This window comes from Haemorhous mexicanus, chromosome 5, assembly GCF_027477595.1.
Source record: "Haemorhous mexicanus isolate bHaeMex1 chromosome 5, bHaeMex1.pri, whole genome shotgun sequence".
In the NCBI taxonomy this organism is placed as follows: Eukaryota; Metazoa; Chordata; class Aves; order Passeriformes; family Fringillidae; genus Haemorhous; species Haemorhous mexicanus.
The window spans coordinates 15741701-15755414 of NC_082345.1; the positions used below are offsets into that span (position 1 = coordinate 15741701).

Genomic DNA, 13714 nt, shown 5'->3' on the forward strand with positions numbered 1-13714 from the left:
CCCACCCCTGAGCCCGCGGGGGCCCCGCGCGGCCACGGGCGCCGCCGGCACCGCGGCTCCCCCGGGGGGAGCGCCCGGCCCCTGTCCGCACTTCCCCGGGCCACAGCGCCCGGCCGGGATCACTCGCCCAACATGCCGAGGCCGAGGCCGGCGCCGGCCCCGCTCCCGTTCCCGTTCCCGTTCCTGTTCCCCACCCCGATCCCGCTCGGGCGCGGACGCCCCGCCCGTCCCTGCGCTGCCCGCGCGGCTCGGGGGAGGAGCCCACGATCTCGCGAGAGCACGGGGACGCCCTATAGGCGGGCCGCGCGGAGGCCGTCGTGTTCTCTCGAGATCTGTGGTCGCGGCGCGCAGCTCGAGGGGCGAGCGCTCCGTGTGTTGTTCCAGTTTCTGTGGGAATTCTGTCTTCCAGACTGCAGGGAGCCGCAGCGTGCCAGCAAAAGGCTCCCCGATCACCGAAACTTCACACTAGCTATATATTTTAAGAAACACAAGGATCAGCTATCACGGGCAGCAAGTTACGTAATTTGCCTGTTAATTAGTACTCAACCCCCTTTGCTGGTTGTGTCTGTGGCTTCTCACGCTCATTAGTACGCAGCCGAAGTTCTTTCTCTCCATTTGAATCTGGGGTCTGTTTTCAGGAGGGATCGGTGGTTGCGGTCGCCGGCATTAACTTCCATTTAGTTACTGCTGACTTCACCCTTGATGGCTCTCAGCCACACAGCCTAGTCATTTTGAGACTGTCTCCCACTTTTTTCTTAAAAGATGGAACAAGAATACGAATACAGAATCACACAACGCCCTGGTCTGGGAGGGACCCTATTAGCCCATCTCTGTCATGGGCAGGGACACCTGCCACTATCCCAGGCTGCTCAGAGCCCAATCCAACCTGGTCTTGGACACTGCCAGGAATGAGGCAGCCACAGCTTCTCTGGGCACCCTAAGCCAGGGCCTCAGCACCCTCACAGGGAAGAATTTTTTCCCAATATCCAATCTAAATCTATTCATGGTGCAACTGCTTAATCCTGCGTGTCCCGCTAGAGCTGCTGATGTACAAATGAACACAGATCCCGAGGTTTGGCTCGACACCCTGGTCACACCTGCAGGACTCGGCATCTGAAGGAGGGCGGGGCATCCTCTCGCGAGATTTGGAGCCGGCGGCCGCGGAGACGTGTGTTCTCGCGAGAGCTTTGCGCGGCCGGTACCGCCCCCGCCGCACGGCGCCCCCTGGCGGGGACGGGACGCGCCGGCCTCCCCTCGCGCCGCCATTTGACGTCGGTCGGGGCCGGTCCGGGCGCACTCCCGGAGCGGCCGGAGCCCCGGGCATGAGTGAGTTCCGTGGAGGGGTTCGGGGACACGGCGGGGGGCTGCCGCTGTGGCCGCCGCCGGGCGATCGGGAGCGCGGGCAGACTTACGTTGGGACGCCCCCGCGGGCCGGGGCGGGCCAGTGACCCCTCACGTGTCTCGGCTCGCGCCCGTGTCACGACAGACGTCGGTGTCGTCCCTCTGCGTCGCGGTGGCGCCGCGTTTTGGGGGCAGGAGGTGACGCTCCCCGCCGTGACACCCCCGGGACGCCCCTGTCACACCGGGAGGGGACGCCCCGGCATCTGTCACGCCGGGAGTGCGGCGGTGACGCCCCCGGGATGCTCCAGTCACGCCGGGACCTTTGCACCAGCCTAAATTCCTTGGAATTCCTTGGAAATTGCATTCTGGCTCAGCGCTGCCAAACTGGTCTCCGTGGTAACAGAACCCACAAGCTGTGGGAAAAGGTGGCTTCCAGTAAGGATAAAAAAAGAGGCAGAAAGTTAGGAGAAGGCGGTGGTCGCACAGATATCTTTATTCTTTGCTGTTGTCTTTTGGTGTTTAATTTGGTAATGAAAGCATTAGGAAATAGCAGGAAGTGACAGTGTGCAGTAGGAGTGTTGCTGGGGTGACTTGGGGCTCTGCTACCTGTTGACAAGCTTGCAGTAACGAGCATCTGTGCAACTGGGCATCTCTGCTAGGGCAGGGCTCAGGAATCATTAACTTCAGCTCCCGTAGTCATGCTCATAAAAAATAATATATGATAAGAATTTGCTTAAATCAATTATAATAATGATTAATTGGAGTTTTTTCCCACCCCCTAAATGTCTAGGCTAACTCATGGATTTAGCTCAGTTTCAGGATCAGGCAAAGGTTTTGTTTTTTCACAGGCAGCCAGAGAGCATTTTAAGATTCAAGGATTAGGACCAGTGTCTTGGATACCGAAAGGTATCCTAGCCATGATTTGGAGCCGCTGTGAATCACCATGATACAAACAGCGATTCTGCTTTTTGAGGTACAAATACTGCCTGAAAACTGGAGCTGGGCCCTGGCCTGACAGGGGACAGTGACTGCAGAATTTTTTGGGGCTGCATTCCACATGTCTTTCCCAGCACATTCCCTGTGAAAAGAAACATCAGTGCCTTTGCCACAAACAAACTTCCTTTTTTCTTACATGGTTGGGCTGGGGCAAAAACGAGAAAGTGCATCTATTAAACATACGCTGTTTAAAAATTTATGTGGATGCAGACAAATTATCAGAGGTGTTAAGTGCATTGTAGTCTGAATGCCAAATGTATTCCCAGCTCATGTAGAGGCCTCAGAGGCTTTGTTTATACTGGCCAGAGAATTCCTGGTCAGTGAGCTGAATTAAAGGCTGCTCTTCAGCAGCAACATGGATCTTACTAAATCAATTTCTGCAGCAGTTCAGCCAGTTAGTGGGGAAGGTCATCTTTTGTCTGGGGTATTTCTGTAGGAGATCTGACTGGAGGGAGGAGCAAGAAAAGCAAATCTCTAAAAAATCGCAGTGTGATTCCTTTCCATATCATATTTGAAAGAGCTCCAAGTGCTAAGTCAGGGTGAATAAATTAACCACCTGTGATAGCCCAGCAGTCTACTGGGGCCTGGCTATCTCAGATACATCATATGAAAAGTTAAAGGCAAAGGTTATCTGATAAACAGGAAACCTGCACATGCCAAAATGCTGATGCTTTTGATAGCACATGAATCCCAGAAAACACAGGTAAAATGTCTAGTGTTTGAAATATCCTTCCTTCTACTGCTTACCTGGGGTAGGAGCAAAAGGTCAGTTGAGGCAAATCTGAGGATATCTTTAAGTTGGGCTTAAGATCCTGGGCTATGATTTATAAAAGCGCCTGAGAAAGTTAGAAAATCAACCTGAAGTGATTTTTTTTTTTCATGTAGCTGAGGAAAGACTCAATAATCTTTAATGCTTACAAAATCTTTACTTTTGTAAATAGCCTGGCTAAGAAATGGATTGAATAGATTCTTTCAGTACTTTAGAACATTTCCTAAACCAAATATTAAACCTGATATCAACAAGGCCCATAAATCTTATAAACCTCTATCACTGCTGTTTGATTGCTGAAGACTGTTCAAGGAGTTTAAATAGATTTCCTTTTTAGTAGACTAAGTCCAAGGTTCTTTAAAAGAAAATAAAAACACAGACTGAAAATCTTGGTCTTGAAACTTAACCCACCAGTCATGAATATAAAAAAATGCAGTGTAAAGGCCAGTACTCTTTGCAGTAGACACAAGCATTTTGCAAGTTTGGCAGTTCTGACAATCTGTAATTCCTGTGAACAAGTGCTGCAGGTAGAAGGGCGATGTTTTAAGAGTGCAGTTGCTTCTTTTCATTAGCTGAGTTGCTGGCTTTTCTGTGCTTTGAAAATGTTACAGTTCCATTCCATGCAGTGATGTTTGTGTTCAGTTGTAGACATGAACAAAACACGAGCCTTTTGTCTTCTGAACTTTTCCCTGAGCAATTTTCTCTACTCTGTCAGTTTGAGCTGCTCCTTTTCTGCTGATTTAAGTCATCAGAATCTTCCAGGCCACTGTAATCCTTCAGCATTCTTTTTTGTGCTGGATTTATACCTCAGTTGTCCTGAATTATATCTGTTAGGAGGGCACATTAAAAAAAAAAAAAGGCAGCATTAAAAATGAATGAGTTCACGTTACAGTCTTTTACTTTCTGTATCACTCTGCCAGAAGCAGGGGTGCTGCCCAGCTTTGCTGTGCTCAGTCCCCTGCCTCTGGCAACTGGTCCATGCCCCAGGCAGATGTGCTGTGCAGAGGTGCTGTGGTGCCAGCGCTGCCTTTGTCGTGTTCAGAAATGAGCTGCACCATCGAGAAGGCGCTGGCGGACGCGAAGGCGCTGGTGGAGCGGCTGAGGGAGCACGACAGCGCGGCCGAGGCGCTCATCGAACAGACCACAGCGCTCAACAAGCGGGTGGAAGCCATGAAACAGGTCTGCTCTCCTGCCCTGCCTGCTCCTGGCAGTGGCAACACTTACATTCTCTGGACACTTCTGTGCTGCATGGAATGAGTGTAGTGTTGGGTTAATCCTGTAATGCAGACTTGATGTTTTTAGTAGAGGCGTGGCTCTCATCTAAAAATAGCTTGTTTGTATAGTTTGAGACTGTGAAAACATTTTCACAGTTACTCCAGTTTAAATAGTGAAAACAAGCATTTATTTGAAGAACACTGCTAGAAATGGGCTTGGTATCTTACAAACCACTCTGTGGTGTCTCTTGGTTTGCTCTCCAATGCAATACTACACAGTTTTATTAATTTCAGCATGCCCATTTAATCATACAGAGGCTCTGACATGTTTTCTTCTGTACAGAATATTTTGTCTTTGAACTGTCTCCTTTTGTTTCCAGAATTGCCTCTTGGGCTTTTTGGTGCTCACTTCTATTGTGATGTTGAGCTGCTCAAGGCATGTTGTTAGATTGAGTGTGACTTTCACAAGACGACTCCTGGGAAAACATAAAGGTGTCTTGTGTCCTTCCATATGGGAGTCCATCCTGTCATTTTAGTGAGCCCAAGATATGTTAATGGGCCTATAAAATTATAACACCCTGCATGCAATTCAGCCCTGTAAAACTAGGCATGCAGAGGCTTTATGGCTTCAGATCAGTATATCCACATGTGTTGCGAGTCAGGATCCATTGACTCGGGCCTGAGTGACTTGTGCCCACACAGCCTTGTGGTTTAAGGTTTTGGGAAGCCACAGTAAATGTCAGGAGGTTAATACCTCATGGTTTGTCTTTACCACATCTCTATGAGTTTTAAATTGCCTGATGGTCAACTTGGCCTGCATTTACTGAAGGTTAAGTAGCGTCCACTACACACGTCACTACACAAGGTGATGCTTTTGTATCTCTAAAGGACAGGATGTCTGCAACACTTCTGGTATGTGTGCTTGATATTATCATTTAAAAACAAGCATTGTCTTCCTGGTTACAGACTGTGAGTGACAGTAGAACTGGTGCTTTGTGACCTGCTGAGTAATACCTGCCTTTGGTTAATCAAATATGCTGTACCTTGTTGCTTTGTTTTTGTGATAACCAGTACCAGGAAGAAATCCAGGAGCTCAATGAAGTAGCAAGACATCGCCCTCGGTCTACTCTAGTGATGGGTATCCAGCAGGAAAACAGACAGATTAGGGAATTGCAACAGGAAAACAAAGGTAAAATATGAATATTCTACCCTTTTCAAGCTCCAGCCTGAATCACTGGAAATAGTGAGGCTTTTACCACTGATCTTTTTTCAAAAGAGAGCTGTAGAAGAAATATTTTCTTCTAGCTTCAATTTGTCAGTTTAACTGATCACAATTCAGTTCAAGACTCCTGAAGTCCAACCTTTGGGACTGATGAATTAAAAGAGAGATTTGGGAAAAATTACTTTTTTTGGTCCTTACCTAATGTTCAGCACAAGGAGATAAATAGAACTTTATTCTGCAATATAGGGATCTTTTTGGAGACATGTTTAACAGCTGCAGAAAGTAATAGGAGCAGTCAGGACAAGTTACAGTATAAGTAGAGAAGTATAATTCCTTCTGGAATTCTTTCAACTAGGAATGCACTGTTCCTCCAAGAAAATCTTAGGTATTCTAACAGTTCCACTCAGCAAAGGATTCAGTGATCTCAATTCAGATGAGTCTTCCCTTATTTACGGGGTTATTTATCCTTTGACTCAGTATACTTTGAACAGAAGCATTTTTCAACTCTGGTTTTACCAAGCTGCAGATTAAGACAGATCTGGGAACTCCTTTTGTACAGTGTGCCTTGTAGTGGATGGGGTAAAGCTGTTCAGCCACGCTCCAGCTGGCTTTTGTCAGCCACAGGGACTGAACACGAAGTCACACTAACAAAAGACTCGTTGTTAACTGACCAGGAATTGTCCCAGGCTGATCACCATCAAAGCCATTTGCAAAGCCCATGTAGATTTCATGGTGCAGGGACTGGGGACACTCAATTATGGGCTCATTTGGGTTTTCTCAAGCTGAAATCCTTGTGCATTTTGATTTGGTTCTCTGTATTAAACTCTTAAGTGCATTTTAAATTCTGTTGGCAGAACTGCGCACATCTCTCGAAGAGCACCAGTCAGCTCTGGAACTCATCATGAGCAAGTACAGAGAACAGATGTTTAGGTTGCTTATGGCGAGCAAAAAGGATGATCCAAGTATAATAACGAAGTTAAAAGAGCAACATTCCAAGGTAATAACTTCATTGAGGGTTTTGCTTTTTTTTTCTTAGTTAACCTTAGCTTGTAGAGAATCAATTTAAAGCTCACTTCATGTCAGTTTTTATACTATTGTACTACTATTGAGTCCTAATTTTTATAATCCACGCCATGCAATACCATCAGGAAACTATCAATTGAGTGAGTCAACCTTACCAGCTTCTCATTTATTAAAACTTCAAACAGGTAGCATTTCATTACTGTATTTGCTTAATTTTCTTTTGTTTCACTTCAGTCTTTAAGGCAACTGCCCTGTTACAGTGCCAGAGGTTAGTAATAGTCAGACTTTTAGACTAGCTTTAATTTATGCTTGTGACACCAACAAATCATTAGTAAACCTGTGCTTAGGGAGAATAGGAGGAACAAGCTTTTTAAATTCAATATTTAAATTGTTTCCCCTAAATATTGTAAATAAATTTTAAAAATTAAAAGTCCTTTGACTTTTGTTTAACTGGATGAAGCAGGAAACACAAGTGTATGTTCAGTTATTCAATAGTCAAAAGGACTTCTAAATTTTGGGGGAATTCATTATTCTGGGTCACTAACAGATCAAAAGAGGAGCTTTTTAGCAAGATATTACATTTCATTGACAATGTAACATAATGATTAGAGCAATGCAGCTGTGAAGACAAACAAGTTCTAAGTGTCTAATAATCTTTGCCCTCAGCTAATTTAAGTTTGCAAAGCAAATTTAGGGTCTGCTTACTGGGAAAACAGAATTTAAGAATTTGATTCTTTCCTGCCTGCTTACAGCATCCTATGTGTGTAATTATTGCCATTGGTATGAAAAAATATTATTGGATTAGAAGTGTATCTTTAACATAAAACCTTGAAAAATGACAGATAAAGATCATTTTCAACAGATGTTACCTCAGAATATGGTATAGCACCTGCTCCAGCTTCAGGAGAACTAAAACAAGAGGGTAAAATGAAATCCATCCTGAAATGGACTGTGATAGTTCATTTAGGAGCACTTAAATAGAAAGGCAGGAAAAAGAAACAAAAAAGAAAAAATTACATTTCACAATGTAATTGGAACAGGAGATTTAGGCTTCAACATTTTCATTAACCTCTTCCTTCATGAATGCCTGATGAAAAAGATTTATCACCCTTATCTTGACACAAGGATTTCTGGAATTTCATTATTTATTCTCTGGCTCAGGCTTTGTATTCAGAAGATTGAACAATGTTGAAACCCTTTTTAAATACCTCTCTCTTGTTAAGTAAAAAAATCCATTATACCCACGGAGTTAAGCTCCCTGTTCCCAGTAATGCTATTTTCCTGAGTGCCAGCTGTTATTTTAGTGCCTGTTTACAGGTTATTACAAGAGCATTGATTGCAGCAGATGAAGAAGCACCTCCTCTAAATAGAACAGCAGTGTCTTCTGTTAGTGTTGTATGCAAGAGAAAAGTGTGTGTTGGTAGTAGTGACCCCGATCTAAGTGTGCTGTGTGAATTTGCTCAGCTGAAACAAGGCCCTCAAATGGGTGTGGCCCCTTTTTGGTTTTATCTCCTTAGAGAGAAAAAACCACATGTGTATGAAAGAGAGATACACAGAGGCTTTCACTGTCACTGCTCTCTTTGGTTTTCCCCATGTGCCTTCCAGAGTAGAGCCTTCCAGTTTGGTGTTAGGGTCTGACCTAACATCAGTGACCTTGGAGCAGGCCCAAAGTTGTATTGATCCAGAGTCCACATGAGCTGTGAAAGAAGGAAGCAGGGAGGACAGCAGTATATCTAAAACCCACAGCTCCCACCCAGTCCTTCTCAAGGGTGCATCCTTGCCTGACCACAGCTTCCTGTCAAGCTAAATTTGGGAGTTCTTTAAAAAACAAAAAAAATTCATGTCATCACCTGCACTAGAAACTGAGAAGAAAATAAAGATTTACAGCAAGTTCTTCCCTGCCCCCTCACATTGAGAGTGGGCATTTACCAACTGCTAAATTATAGCTTGGGCAGTTGGAATGGCAGAGGGGAAAGGGCTGATGTTTATTTCAGTAAAGGGTATTTGTTTTGGTCAGATAAGTTTATGATTCCAGCTAAGGCAGTTCTTTGTGGTAGTTTAAAGGCAAGCTGATCATCTGCCAGCTGTATAGATCTCCCATCAAATTCATCATTTAAAGGTGGGATTTAGCTTTAGTCTCTACTGTCCTTCATTTCGGCCCTCCTGTCCTGCTTTTCCTAGACAATAAATATTGTGGATTTTGTCCAAAGGCCAGGTCAGGCACAACTAGACTGGCATCACCACAGAGTTGGAATAAAAAACAAGTTGAAAAACGGAAGCTGTTGGAAATACCTTTAAACTGTTTGGCTTAACTGAGCAGCAATGATTGCCAGAGGGGAACAGGCTTCTCACGGAGCATCGCAGGGAAAGGCAGCAGTGACCCTTACACTGAACCTCTGAAGTCCAGAGCCCAAATAAGCTGGAATTGGAGGTGGAGTCAAGCAAAAGTATCTAAACTAGGGAATGGAGGACAGGTTTAAGTTTTGTAGTATATGACATCGTAAGGATGACCACTGCACCTGCTCCTTTTTAAGAGAAAAATGCCTGTCCATGGACTGGTACTGGAGATCCGGTTTCAAACACCTGGAAAGAATGTGGCTTTCCCTGCTGTTCTCACAGGAGTGGAGCAGTTTTGCATATCCGAAATAACACACATCAGTTCCGGCTCACAGAAGGGCCTGGTCAGGGCAGGCACAGGACCATCTTGTAGCCATTTTGAGGCCAGGAATCACAGCTGGTTAAGCTTCTGTCAAATTCTACTGTGGGGCAAACCAGGTTTATTTAAATAACAGGACCACTGTGGCTGCCCACACTGTAAAGTTAGAGAGAATTTGTTTTCCAGAATTGAGGTCTGTGATAAAAAAAGTCACAGCAGCTAAACCACATTTAATGTTTTTCCTTTTTAATAATGCAGAAAATATATCACTAAGATATTACTAAATATTGTGTCTCAGGAGCTGCAAGTGCATGTGGACCAAATTACAGAGATGGCAGCGGTGATGAGAAAAGCCATTGAGGTGGATGAAAGGCATGGCTGCAAAGAGCAGGAGCGCATCACCCAGCTCGAGGTGAGGAGAAAGTTGCAGAGGCACAGATATTAAAGGGAGTAAAGAAAGATCCTTCCAGGTGTTTTATGGAGTTACTGTCCCAGTCACTGCTGTTGTGTTACCCTTTCCTTGCTGGAGCAGGGGAAGCACCACTACAGCTTAATCTCAAGGAGGGGGTGCTTAAAGCCCATCCAAGAGAGCAGGAGAGTCAGAAACTTCATGTGCTCCCTTGGAGAAGATGACACAGCACTGATTTCAAGTCAGTGTTTTACTCCTTATGAATTAGTTTGGAGTAGAGGGGAGGCTTTACCTGATTTCTTTCTGGAGTCCTATTAATGTATTTTTCACTCTCTGGTTTTAGCAAGAAAACAAAGGCTTGAGAGAAATTCTTCAAATCACTAGAGAATCGTTTCTGAACCTCAAGAAAGACGATGCATCAGAGAGCACGTCCCTGTCAGGATTAGTGACAAGCAGTGATCTGAGCCTGAGGAAAAGCTAAGGACTCTGGAAATCAGCAAGCTTCAGTTGCACACTTAAACCAATGGAGCATCAGGGGGCACTGGTCAAGCACTTGTTACTGAATAGGGCACCAGCAAGAGAATGCATCCAACTCCGGCTCAGTGGCTTTTATACTGTGTAACATAAATTCAGCTGGTGTTCTGGAATACCCTCAGTGACAGATTGATTGCCATAGATCTAACCTCAGTAGGAAATGGATTAATGCACTTGCTGAATTGCAAATTCATTTTATATGAACTTGTTTTACAGATAAAAGGTGAGATTTCAAGTAATTTATATAAATTATTGCTCATACAAAGTTCAGTGCAACTCTTAGATAATAAAGGTAAGATTTCAAGTCTGATCTCTGCCTTAGAAAGTAGTAACTTATGAATATGCTCTGTGCATGATCCACATAGCATTTTTTCCTTTTGTTTTGGTTTTAATAACTTCTCATTTTGCAACAAACCTCTTTGATGGGAGGGGTACACAGGCAGCATAAAATTTAAGGATTCTGTCATTTAGCCTTGAGGTATCTCCTTAAAATACAAGGCCAGTTTTTAAATGTAAAGAATGCTGTCAGTCAGTAGTTTGGAGTTTTTAAATGAAACAAATTTTTAAATTAAACAAATATATTCTTTCAAATATGTTCACTGAATTGTATTGTGAGAACATGGAAAGAGCTGTTCCCACTTTGTTGTTCTCAGGAACACAGGTAGCAATACAATCCTGCCTCAGCTTTTACCTTTCGGAGGGGAAATCCAGCTCACTTCTCTGTCAGTAAGAAGTCAAGTCCCATGTCTCTCTTCTCCAGCTGCCTGCCCAAACTTCCTGAGTGAGGAATGGCAACTGGAAAGCACAAAAGCAGGGGCAGCAAAAAGGGGGGATGGAGGAAGGAGGAAGCAGCTTCATGGCAGAGTTGGCAGCCTGCAATTAATAGTCTTAATTTTCCTTTCTCCAGTACTAACTAGTCATCAAGAAGGTTTTAAAGTGAGTTAAGCAGAGTGAAAGCTGTCAGCTACAGAAAACTGTGGAGTTACAGCTGCCACCCACAGTTTCACATTCTGGCTGTTCAATAACCCACCAAGCAACAGGAGCTGGGCTATCCTGAAATCAACCACCACTTAGGTTTGATTTTCAATCACAGCAACACAGAAGGAACTAAGCACCCAACACTTCCAAGCGTGCCAGCTTCAATGCAGCTTCCTGTGCCCCAGCACAGCTTCCCTGAGCTCAAGTTAAATGCTCCACAGGCCTAAGGAGGAGCTTTCAGTGGCACTGAACTGACTTAGGAGCAGCTCAGTACCTTTGTTCTGTGTCTCTGTTGCTGCTCCTTCCCATGGTGCTTTTAAGAAGGAAATAAGTGAGAAAGGAACATTAGCAGGCAGTAAATGCTGGTTTTCAGTGAACTTATACATGTGCTGACAGGACAGGTAAATCAGGCCTCCACATTCTCACAGCCTGCTTTAGAAATGGAAAAGCTGCTACTTCTCTGCAGAGCACCTTGGCTTCTTGCTAGACTTAGGAACACACTGAGGACATTCACATGCATGGAAAAAAGTTATGGCCATTTCCAGACTTGTGAAGCAGCCGTGGGGAAATTCTGGGGGAACATTTTAGCTCAAGCACAAAATATTCTTATCTGCTTTTATATTACCTGTAAAGCTTCGCTGGTGCTTCTCTAATCTAGATTTTGCATTTCTGCCATGGCTTGCAAGCTGCTGACTTACCAGAAGCAACATCTTTTTTCTCTGGAGTGTTCTGTTGTTGCAAACTTACAAGGAATTTTGGGCTCAGTTGTTCAAGTTCTTGTTTCTAGAAGTGTATTTTCAGCCATGCAGTGGTGTCAAGAGGCATTTCTATCCATTTAATGCTGAATTCAGCTTCATGGCTGACTTCTGGTTTGGCTTCCAAATACAGAAGAGGGTTGTTGGTCTGTGGCAGTACTTTGAGGTTGCTCTATTACAAAATAAGGCTTGATTAGTGTTTATTTTTGTAAATTAAAAAAAAAAAAAGTGACTTAAATTATCTACTCCTAGTCTTCACATTTGATACGTCTCCCCTTTCATTCCCCTACCCTGATCACTTTAGGATTTTAAAGAGCCTTCACAGTGTGTGGAGTGACTATTTTTCATTGCATACCTGTTATTTTTGTAATGCAGATGGCTTGAAAAGGATTTATGGCTAGAATTGTGTACTGTACAGTAAACTTATTTTATCAATAAAGTTGACTGAAAACATGGATGTCTCCATGACTCAAGCAAGGTACGTGCTCTGAGATGAGCCTTGATGGCAAGACAAGATAAGAAAGTAACCAAAACTGTTCTATGTGGCAGCTGTTCAGCTAAGGGCAGACTGAAACTAAATTTGGCTGGTTTGTACAAGTAAAAGCTTTGAACAGCTTTGACTTTTTCACAAGCACATGGGATTAGAAGATTGTTAAAATACAGAACTAATGACACTTTTCACGCAGAATTGCGTGTACTGGGATCCCGGTGTAAATGCCCAATGGCTAAGGGAGTTTCCTTAAGCTCCTTTTCTGGTTAAAAGAGGAAATTTCAAGTCTTCTGTTGGAATGTAAAACTTGAACTTGTTTTTTTTGAGAGCCTGGAGTCTGGAGTGTCCGAGGCATGACTGGCCGTCACTTTGGCCAGGAGAGCACTGTGGTCCTGCTCACAGCATGAGGGCAGAGGGAAGGTGAGACCTTAAAGCTCCTCCTGTGCTACCCCATCATGGGCAGGGACACTTCCACTATCTCAGGCTGCTTCAAGCCCTGTCCAACCTGGCCTTGAACACTGCCTGGGATGGGGCAGCCACAGCTTCTCTGGACAAGTATTTTGTAATTTTTATCAGTTCTTCTGTGACAAATTGGTTGCACACATCTGTTATCCAGCCAAGATGATAAGAGAGCACAAGTCAGCTAAATGAAGGTTGTAGTAGATGCTGTGTGCAAAAACTGCATCGTCATTCCTTTGCTTCTGGACCATTTGGCATAAGTGGGGCTGAATGGAGGAACTGTATGGGAGGAGAGACTGAGTTCCTGCTGCCTGCAACCACCTTCCTGTCCCCAGACACTGGGAGCCAGTGTGGCCCTTGTATCAAGGAATATCCTTATTCCCCATGTTCAGAAAACTCACCTGACAACTGCCTTAACCAACTGCTTAGTGAGGGAAACACTTTGTCACGGCAGTCTTGGAAGAAGCACGTGCTGGCAGCATTCCTCAGGCACCAGCTAGAGAACAGGCACAGGGGAAACCCACCAACTCCAGCTGCAGTCTCTTTCCATTTCCCAAGATGAGGGTTTACTTTTTTGAAGAATGGCAGACAATGACTTCTCTGCATTGTTCTCAGCACCAGAAATCCTCCAATCCATACACCTGAGGTGGCTCTTCCAGCAGTGAGCAGCAGTAGAGCTGGTTTTGAGAGCTCAGTTCTTGGAAGCTCAACACAGCACACCAATGGATGCAGGGTGATCAGCACCTTCCCTTTTCCGATACTACATTCAGGAACACTGCAAACACATTTTTAAATGACTCATCTGCAACTCATTACATTCCTGGCTAAGCAAACAGCAGCTGCCTCCTACAATTCTCCACCTGTGCTT

At 44.5% G+C, this 13714-nt stretch overlaps 1 protein-coding gene across 4 annotated transcripts; it reads left to right on the forward strand.

Annotated features, from left to right (window-relative positions):
* The first annotated feature begins 1183 nt into the window (after positions 1–1183).
* FGFR1OP2 (FGFR1 oncogene partner 2) lies at positions 1184–12350 on the forward strand. Of its 4 annotated transcripts, none has more exons than XM_059846053.1 (6): positions 1184–1326; positions 4149–4285; positions 5392–5509; positions 6397–6539; positions 9520–9633; positions 9974–12350. In XM_059846053.1, the coding sequence occupies exons 1-6, from the start codon at positions 1323–1325 to the stop codon at positions 10109–10111; spliced, it is 654 nt and encodes a 217-aa protein (XP_059702036.1). In that variant the 5' UTR covers positions 1184–1322; the 3' UTR covers positions 10112–12350. The 4 variants fall into 4 exon arrangements, with proteins under 4 accessions (XP_059702036.1, XP_059702037.1, XP_059702035.1 ...); XM_059846054.1 differs by having other exon boundaries at positions 1189–1326; positions 4094–4285; XM_059846052.1 differs by lacking the exon at positions 1184–1326 and adding an exon at positions 1398–1776.
* Positions 12351–13714: the final 1364 nt, after the last annotated feature.